The 9796-nt window shown below is 36.0% G+C and overlaps 1 protein-coding gene across 2 annotated transcripts in view; it reads right to left on the bottom strand.

The window, feature by feature from the left end:
- Positions 1-2415: 2415 nt before the first annotated feature.
- The window catches only part of RERG (RAS like estrogen regulated growth inhibitor), a 127255-nt gene continuing 119874 nt past the window's right edge, over positions 2416-9796 (bottom strand). For both annotated transcript variants that reach the window (XM_037846520.1, XM_037846521.1), the window contains 2 exons: positions 5369-5442; positions 2416-3736 (listed from right to left, as the gene is read on the bottom strand). In XM_037846520.1, coding sequence (XP_037702448.1) covers positions 3329-3736; positions 5369-5442 — 482 coding nt within the window. In that variant the 3' untranslated portion in view covers positions 2416-3328. The remainder of the gene's footprint in view (positions 3737-5368; positions 5443-9796) is intronic.

Raw genomic sequence — 9796 nt, 5'->3', positions numbered from 1 at the left:
TGGAGCATATTTACAATAGGTGTTTTAATTTCCTTGTTAGCTAATCTTATCATCTATCATTTTTTGGTCCATTTATATTTACTGATCTTTCTCTTATTTATGAGTCACGTTTTCCTCTTTCTTTGCATGCATGGTAATTTTTGACTGAAAGCCAGACATTGTAATTTTTATCTTGTTGGGTATGGGATTTTGTTGTATAACTTTACATAGTGTGTTGGATTTTGTTCTGGTACCCAATCAATTCTGATCCTTTTCAGATTTGCTCTTACACTTTGTTAGGGCAGATACTTAGTAATTTGGTCTAGAGCTAATTTAGATTCACAACTAACACAATGTCCTTCTGAGGACTCTACCTGATGACCTGTGCATTACAAGATCTTTACGCTCTGGTGGGAATACAAACTCGTCCAGCCCTATATATGCTCCCCCAAATTTTTGGCCTACTTCCTTTCAGTGCTTCTTTCTCCAGTCTCAGGTAGTTTCCTCTCAGCTGCTTCCAGTCAGCTGACACAATAGTAGTATTTACCTAATTTCTTTCCCTTCTTTCAGGGATCATAGTACTGTACTGCTTGTGTTCAACATTTGAAAAACATTTTGTCTGATTGTTCCTAGTTCTTTAATATGTGAGGGTAAATCTGGTCCCTATTACTCCAGCATGGCCAGATGAGTGATATGCTTTTAAGACTGAACATAAAACTGTCTACTCTTTGCAAAGCAACCCTTGCTTCACTGACATTCATGAAAATGAAGCTCAGCTTCCAAGCAACTAGTAGTATTAGCTCATTTATCACCTTCATTTATAGAGAAGCCTGAGGCACAAGCGGAAAAATGAATGTATATTTATGCAATTTCATGTTCTTCTGTAATTACCACTCGGGGCTTATGTCAGTGATTTTTTAACTGACATAAGTCAGTATTCATATGTCTAAGGAATTTGCTGATGTTGGTGTCTGAGAATTTCACTTCCTTAGCTTCTGACCCAAGTACTACATCCAGGTATTTGGCCTCTTTAGGAGGTTGCTTTTAATAAAAACAGGTGGAGCTGTGTTTCCAAGTATAGATATGACAATGAAAGAGGCTGTGATTCTAGAAGATGGCAAAATTTGAAAAATAATTTTACTTTGCTTCCATTTCCCTCACCTTATCTAAACAAACATTACTGAAAATGAACCACAACTAATTTTTATCTGTTTGTCCCTTTAATAGGTAGCTGCCTAAAACTTGTAGAGATATGAATTTTGACAAATTTTTCTTACTTCCTACTCCCTTATTCTTTCTCTTTCTTTAAATTCCTCTCTTCTGTTATCCCTTCTTTTTTTCTCTTAAATATGATTTATACAACTGCTAAAAATTGCTTTTAATTACCACACTCACCATCACCTTTCATGTCTCCGTATTTTGGTTTTATAATATTCCCTTTGCATAAATATTTTCACCATTTATATATATATATATATATATCCTTCAAGGCTCAGCTCAGATATCATCAAATGGACTAATGTGTCAAGTTATGTGTTCTAGGTATATGAACCTCAGCAAATACTTGTTAATGAATGAATGAAAGAATAAATGAAGCCAGGCTTCCCTAAATTATCTGCTTCTGTGTCTTCATCCACATAGCTCAAGGACCAGAACTGTATCTCAATCCACTAATACACTGCGGTGGATAATAGTGCAGGCTCCAGACTCTGACTCTCTGATCCCTGGTTTCAAATCCTGGCTGTTAAATGGCTATGCAAACTTGGCTAAACTGCTTTTTTCCCTTCTGGCTCAGTATCTTCATTTCTATGTCTGTGATATAGTACTATCGCTCACATAAAAATTATTGTGAGAATTTGATGAGAATTTAAAATAGCACCTAAGCACTCCAAAAATATCAGCTATTATTATGAACAGGTGTTCATTTTATATCAAATTGGCTGACTCATCAACTCTGCATTTCAATTGTTCCCACAAGTCTCTTCTAAAATTACAGGAGTTCCATGTTATTATAAAAAAGATTGTCCAAATCTGACAGAATATGGAAAATGATGCTTTTTATTATATTCACATAAAATAAAGTCAGTTACACCAAGATTGTCCAAATGCATTAGTGAATTAAAGCCTCCAAGTCTTACAAATTTTTATACATATATCTATGCATTTATAAATACACATATGTAAAAGATATATATTTTCTTCTAAAATAAAGTGACCAAATCTTGATACATGGGGGCATAAAAGGGAGAAAAGAACTATGAAGTTTTTTCAATTATATACTCTACTTTCACAATACAATGATCTTTGTATTATAAACGTTTATTCAGTTGTAGTTAACTTTAACCACCCATTCTCTTCTGAATTCTCTTAAGTAAATTAATTTATCCAAAATATTAAAAGAAGTCATGTGGTCAACGGAATGAATCAGAAGCTAAGTTTTCTGACTGTGTTGGATACAGAGCCTTGGCTCATCAAAGGAGGGGTAGTTAAAATTCATTCTTAAGTTTTCTGTTTTTTTTTTGGACTCTTGTATTTCTACTAAAGTGATAAATGAAGCAGACAACTTTAAACACTAAATTCTCTACTAGCATTCAATAAAATCAAGGTTTGGTGAAAAGATTCCTAACGTTTTTACATCATCCTTGACTTGGTGAGAACGGCCACACAGGAACTGGATTGAGAGGTTGTTATAATTAAAATCTTGTCTGATCTAAGGAAGAAGAATTAGGGTGTAGTAATCAACAGATCTTTCATTGAGAGAACCAACTCAAATTGAAACAGAACTCTTGATTACAGAGGAAAATCTTAGTGAGAACATGCTTAGATTTAAGAATATAATAAAGGATTAAATAAAATTAGATGATTTAAAATAATTCAAAAAATCCTCATTTCAAATGGGAACTAAGGCTCTTTTCCCTGCTCTAATAGCTAAGCTACTCTTCCTGTTTTATTTACTGGGTATTCTGTTATCTTAGACTTTTAAGATAATCATTTGTAGTCTTTGACAAGACATGCAATTTAAAAATGCCTTTGAAAATACTTCAGCCTATTTAAGCAAGGTGAAGATACTAAAAACAGCTTAATACAAACCCAGCCAATTTGCAATCTCTGGTGGTTACACATTCAAACTGCATTAGAGTGTATCCTATTCAAGCAAGAAAGGGAGAAATTGTCAGCACTGAAATTGCATAAAACATTGTAAAATATCCCAATATATGAGTCTGAGAACAATGGGAGTCCAGACATTTCCAACAGTCAAAATAAAGAATAATTTGCTTTAATTTTTGGAAGGGGAAAAACAGGTGAGAGAGTGTTTCCAATCACCCGCCCACCTCAAGAACAGAGCTGCTTAACTACTGATTTTGGTGAGCATCTTGTTGATGGCCTGCTTGACATGCGTGGTGGAGCTGCGTCGCCTCGTCTTGCCCTGGACCATCTTCCGGCGACGCACCTCCCGGCACAGCTCGTAGAATATCTCTGTGATGTTCCCTTCTCCAGTGCAGGCAGAACACTCATAAAAAGCACATGCCAATTCCGTGGCCAGCTTCTCCCCTTCTTCTGTACTAACCTGTCTGGAGTGGTCCAAGTCAGCTTTATTTCCAACCAAGATGAGAGTCACATTCTTAGGCTTTTTGATCTCATCCAGGATGTTCTTAAGTGGTAACACTTCCTCAAAACTTCCTCGGTCAGTAATGTCATAGACAAGCACAAAGCCTTCCCCCCATCGCATGTGTCCTTCCCTCTGAATGGTGTCTTCCTGTTAGCAGAGAAAAAATGGCAGTTGGAAGACCTGGAATAATCCCAATGTGTAGATGCTGCTAATGCTTACAGTAATCCTTTAAGTCCTATTCCTTATATTTAGTGTCATTAAAATTACTTCTATTTAGTAAGTACTATTTAAGTTCTATTCCTTATAATTAGTGTCACTAAAATCCCATACAGGCTTCCTTTCTCAATCAGTTTGAGAGAGACAAATTATTTACTCATACCAAGATATGTCAGAGAATTAAAAATATTCTAACATCACAGACTATAACTTTCTGCTTTTAATTTTTTCCTGTCACATCATTATATCTGTAATCATAAGAACTATAAAGAAATCATAATCTTAGTTGAGCACACTGCTTTGAGACTTTTCATCACTATTAAGAAATTGGCAAATTAGTAACTGATAGGTAGCTCTTACCCTACCTTTTAGGAATTAGAATCAGAGCCACAGTTGAGTGATATTTTTTAAAATTTTAATTAATTAATTAAATGTAAATTTTCTCTCTTCAGATGATAGACAATTAGCTCCCAGGAGCAGAATAACAGTAAAGAACTTTATCCAGTCAAACTCTAAACCAGGAGTTCTGGGCTATTTTTTTTTTTTTTCTATTCCAACAGCCAAAAAATGCTATACAATCCCAGTAATAACAGAAGTACATTTGAAGTGATTCTCAAAGGGTATGATCACTCCTTTCTATGCAGGTAGCATGTACAATTTGAAAAAGCATTGCCTTCGCAGGTTCAAATGATTCCCAGAGATATGTACTTCCCTGAAGCCCCTCTCTATAGAATCAGGCCTCTGTGGAATGTCAGTGCTCATAAAGAAAGGAAGTAGTGATGAGAAAGAACACTTCTTGGATTAAATACTTTAATTCAAGTCTTCTTAAGGTCACAGCTCACTGATCAAGCACTATGGAAACGTCCAGCTTCCTAACTCACATTCCAGTGGTCAGTGCTGTCTTTGGGAACTATTCCAATCTGGGGTGAGAGTCCTCTTGTCATGTCAGAACTTACTGACCTCAAAGCAAGTTTATATTAGTTTTCTTTTAAATAAGTGGTTCTGTTGTTTAACAATATGGCCAAAATTTCAAGAGGGTGTGTGTTAGTGAGATGTGGAGAGAATGTTACAGGGGAGATTCCTAAAATAAAGTATTCTGAAAAAAAAAAAAAGATTCTGTACCCATATATTTTTGAGACATCATATACTAAATTTCCCTCTTAAAGATTAACAATACACATTAGAATATTACGTTCTGAGAACTCCTTCAGTAAAGACTCCTTTTTACCTTTATCTGATGATTTCTAAAACACCTTTGACCATGAAAATCTATAATATCTTGTATCCCACAAAACATAGGTGGGCAATGCTAGTCTAGAAAATATAATGTGAATATTATGGTATTTTCAAAACCCACTTGAAGCACCAGGCAATTTACCTAAGGTTGTATACACAGGCTGTTGTAAATATGTTAATATATAAAATGATTGATCTGGGGGAAAAAGCCTTTAGGCATCATATAGTGCAAAAGTAAGTGGAACAAAGTGTCTTAATTTTGTTCCTATATTATGCATGCCTCATTTTTATTTGATCCAGAAAATATTTTAGCTGAATTCCTTATACCTGGCCAGCGGTATCTAGTATCTCCATGGAAACAGCTTCATCATCAATAGTTGCTTGGTGTCGGTAGGTTGACTCTAGGGGAATGAGGACAAAGAAAGAAGGCAAAAAGGTAAATAAGTGCATGATTTTAAAAAGAAGGCAAAATGGTAAATAAGAACATGCTTTAATTAATGATTTAAATAGGAATTAGGCAGAGAAGAAAGCCTGTTTTACAGCATAAAGGGGAGTGTGCAGCCTAGGAAAAAGAAGATGGCTGTGCAGGAAGATGGCATCTGGAAGTAACGAGTTCTTGGAAGAACAAGTTCTTATTTGGAAGCCATGAGTTTTAGGAATAACATTGGGGAGTTCTCTTTGCCTCTTTTTTCCTTCTGTCCTTAAGACTCCATTTAATTCTCCTGTGAGGCCAGCTCCCTGGTCTTCTCTTCCTACTACAATGAAGCCTCCACTTTCTAAAATGTAAAAGTGATTCCCACAAAATGTATTCCACTTTGAAGCTCTTAAAAATCCAGTTTCTGGAAATCATTGTTGATTCCTGTTCCTGACAAGATGACATACAAGCAAGAGGTGCCAATTTCCTTTCTGACCTCAACACTGGAAACATAACAGGCGTGAGAGGGAGGTGGATGAATCTGAAAAAATATGAGAAACTCCTGGGTTGTAAGGTGGTTATACCTCCATGTTTTGATTAATATCTAAATATAAAAGGAACTTGTGCAAATTAAAAAAAAAAAAGAAGTGAGGGAACAGAAAAGAAATATGGGCAAAGATGCAAACTGGAAATTCATGGAGGAGGAAGCCCAAGTAACTAAAAAATACAAAAAATATGTAAAATGATGCTTTACATCACTACCAACCAGAAAAGCTTATAAAATTATTTAACTACCCTCAAATTGGCAAAAAATGGGAAGTTAAATAATGTAACATTTGAATCAGTTACAGGACACTTCCCTGCACCATGAAAGGGAGGGAAGACTGGTGCAGCATTTTGGAGGGCAACTACATAGCACTAAATGTGTACATCCTAAGATCCAGCAATCCTCCCTCAGCACATACTTCAGAAAAACTTGGCACAGGTTCTTAGAGGAACATTTGTAGTAGTGGTTCTCAAAGTGCAAACAATCAGCATCAGCATCTCCAGGCAATTTGTTAGAAATGCAAATTCTCAAGTTCTACCCAAGATCTCCTGGGTGTGAGACCAAGCAGTTTGTGTTTTAACAAGCACTCAGATGATGCTGATGCTAAGATTAAAGTTTAGTTTACAACTAAAGGTTGAGAGCCACTGATTTACAAGACTGTTTATTGGTTCAGATTGACGGCAAGCTAGACAGTTATCAATGGGAGGATAAATGGTTAAATGCGGCACACTAAGAAATACTATGCAGAAAAGTAGAAGTATATACTGCAATATGCATGGATCTTAAACAACATATTCAGTTTTCAAAATACAAACACAGAAAAACACTATTCTTTTCAAAAATACATATCTATATAAGCTATCATATACTGCTTACTGTTTGAACAAGAATTGTTCTAAAAGCTTTACTTATGTTAACTCATTTAATCCTCACAAATATCCTATGAAGTATGTATAACTAGTAGCCTCATTTTGCATGAGGAAACTGAAGCACAACTAGATTAAATAACTAGTCCAAAGTCATAAAAATGTTAAGTGGTAGAGTTGAGTTTGAGCCCAGGGAGACTGGCTCTGGAATGTAGGCTTTTAACCACTTATGTTAAGTATCACATATAATAGATTATAAACCTATGGGAAAGAGGAGGACAATGGGTGTCAGGATACAGGATGCAGAAAAAAATGAAGTGAAATAATATGAAGGTTTCACACACACCTATAATGATATGGTGCCATAAATCATATCATTGGCTTAGTACAGTTCCACACCAGTGGAATAATACGATTAACTTAATTATTAGTTCAATGCTTTGCACCTAAACTACCCATATCACTAACTAATCAGCCAAGTAAACCCAGAAGTTTCTGTTTTCATGGAGGTAGCCTGTAAGCCAGTGCTTTTACTTTTTTACTATCTATCTACCTTGTTTCTGACTTTCATTTCTTCATCTCACCAACTATTTTACAGTCCTTTTTTGGCCACAGTTTTATGTTACTGGACTGCACATATAATCTCCTCCCCAAAATATAAATCGTAGAAAGAAAGCTTAACTAAGTAGCATAACCTTGTTGTCTACTTGCCTTCAGTCCTGTAGAATGATAACTGCCACAAGGCAACACACATTGCTGAAGGATTTTATGAAAAGTAAAATTTTAAAAATGAGATTGGTCAATGTATTTTAATGAGTGTGTTTTACATTACTGTCATTGTCCTAGAATATGTAATCCATATATAGTGTGTACAGTGATTCTCAATTCTAGAACATCCCATTCTTAGTCCTTTATGTTAAATTGAGATTACTGTTTTGTATGATTTTTAATGCTCTAAAACACCATTTACAGCAACTACTCATCTGTAAGTGTTCTCTCATTTCCTTTTTAAATCTTCAGTGCTCCAGCTTGAGCAGGAGAGGCCCGGACAGCTCACACATGTTACCAATCTATGCCCTTTTGTCCCTCCCTCTGGTGGTCTTTAGTGTCCTTTGTGCTGCCGTCTCTTTTAAAAGACTGACACCAGCCCTGGAGCCCGGAAAACAGAGCTCTGGGCTGTATTCCATCTCTTTGCACTGAAAGTTGACTGAGAGTCGGGGACATTTTTCTCTGTTACCTCCATGATAAATAGGATATGTATTTCAACCACAGAAGGTCACAGTGGGGGGGGGGGTGGCGGTGTTAGAATATAATGAAAATTGTATGAAATTGTGTGATTCTTTGGCTGTGTGTTAACTGAAACAAAAATGATGAAACGCAGGAAATGAGGGAATGTCTGCCACAGACATGGCAGGGGGTGGCAGTAGCAATTTCCTCTAAGTTGAATACTGGTTTCGTGCCATTTCAAGCATTTTTCTTTTAAGATGCTTCACTCTCTCATTAGGAACTCATTTTCTCTACATGTAAATACAGTGGGAGTAGTACCCACAGAAGCAAAATGTTAAACATCTATGTGCTAGCTTTCCCAAAGATAATTCTAAAAATGTGTTAAGTACTTTTTGGAATTAAACTCTATATTCATTTTCAAACATAAAAGAAAATGTGTATTGTGTGGGTGTGGGCATACTTTTCATCTTGTTCAGACTAGTATAAAATGATAATTTTTAGCTTTTCTTTTTTTGAAGAGCAGGGAGGTGATTGTTTAGGAGACACATCCAAATGAACCAAAATGTTATATGCTGCAAGAACAAAATCAGTTTCAAGAGGGAATTAGGCATATATACTTCAAAATTATATTTCAACTTCACTGTGCATGAGAGATAACGATTTAAATCCAGCCTTTGGTAACCTTTTTTATAAAGAAAAGTATATTTTACATACTCTAAGAACACTTGGGGATCAAAGGATGTTGTATAGGGTTAATTTTTTTTTAGTAATTTAGATTTTTTTTTTTTTTTGTAAATTTCAACATATTAGGATGGACACTTGGCCAGGAGAGTGACAACAGCAGTTAGTAATGTTGATTTATGCTAGAGTGAAAATTGCACTGACTTGAGTTCTATTGCTTGCCCAACCACAAACTAGCCATGTAATTTTGGGTAAATTCACTTCTTTGGACCTGTTTCCTTATCCATCAAATGAAAATCCCCAAGTTCCCTGCAGTGTGGATATTAAATGGTTCTCTGAGTTGGCTAAACATTTTGGCTTTAGTATCCACGGAGAAAATTTGGTCTGGGTGTGTCTCTCTCTTTGAGCTTTTCCAAGCAGAGGGTGCTGTAATGCAGGCAGAGAGAACCAACCACAAGAGCAAAGTGTCAGAGGGTTTAAGATGTCACCTGACTTCTATTCTTCCTTCCTGTCTGAGCTCCCATTAGACAGACATAATCACAATCCATTTCCCTTGATAACAGCAGTAATGATCACTGGTGCTGAAACGCAGTCTCTTTATTCCTCTCCAAACACTCCCAATGCCACACATGCAAATACATATACACCTACATGATTATATATGATCTAAGCCTTAATCTGTGCCACCTGCCTTGATCAGCATTCTTAGAGGGTAATATGACTCTGAAAGATTCAGTTCTTGGCATCTAATCAGAAAGTGAGTTCTTTCTTACACAATGGCACAACCCTTCCCATTGCTGCCACCAACATCAAGGAGTCTTCCTCGTTAGTTGGTCCAAGTACTAAATTGTAGAGGTTGCCATGGTGGTTTCCAAATGCTGTTCATAGACCAGTGCAAGCCTTTGAAAAAGATTTCAGTGGTCCTTAGTGAAATGAGAAAATTTTAAGGAGAACTAAAATAGTTCAATGTAAAGGACTGATCTTTTTCTTTGATTATGTACTTCACACCATTTGGGTTA

The sequence above is a fragment of the Choloepus didactylus genome, chromosome 8 (genome assembly GCF_015220235.1).
Source record: "Choloepus didactylus isolate mChoDid1 chromosome 8, mChoDid1.pri, whole genome shotgun sequence".
Taxonomy (NCBI): domain Eukaryota; kingdom Metazoa; phylum Chordata; class Mammalia; order Pilosa; family Megalonychidae; genus Choloepus; species Choloepus didactylus.
This window is presented reverse-complemented; position numbering and strand designations above follow the sequence as displayed.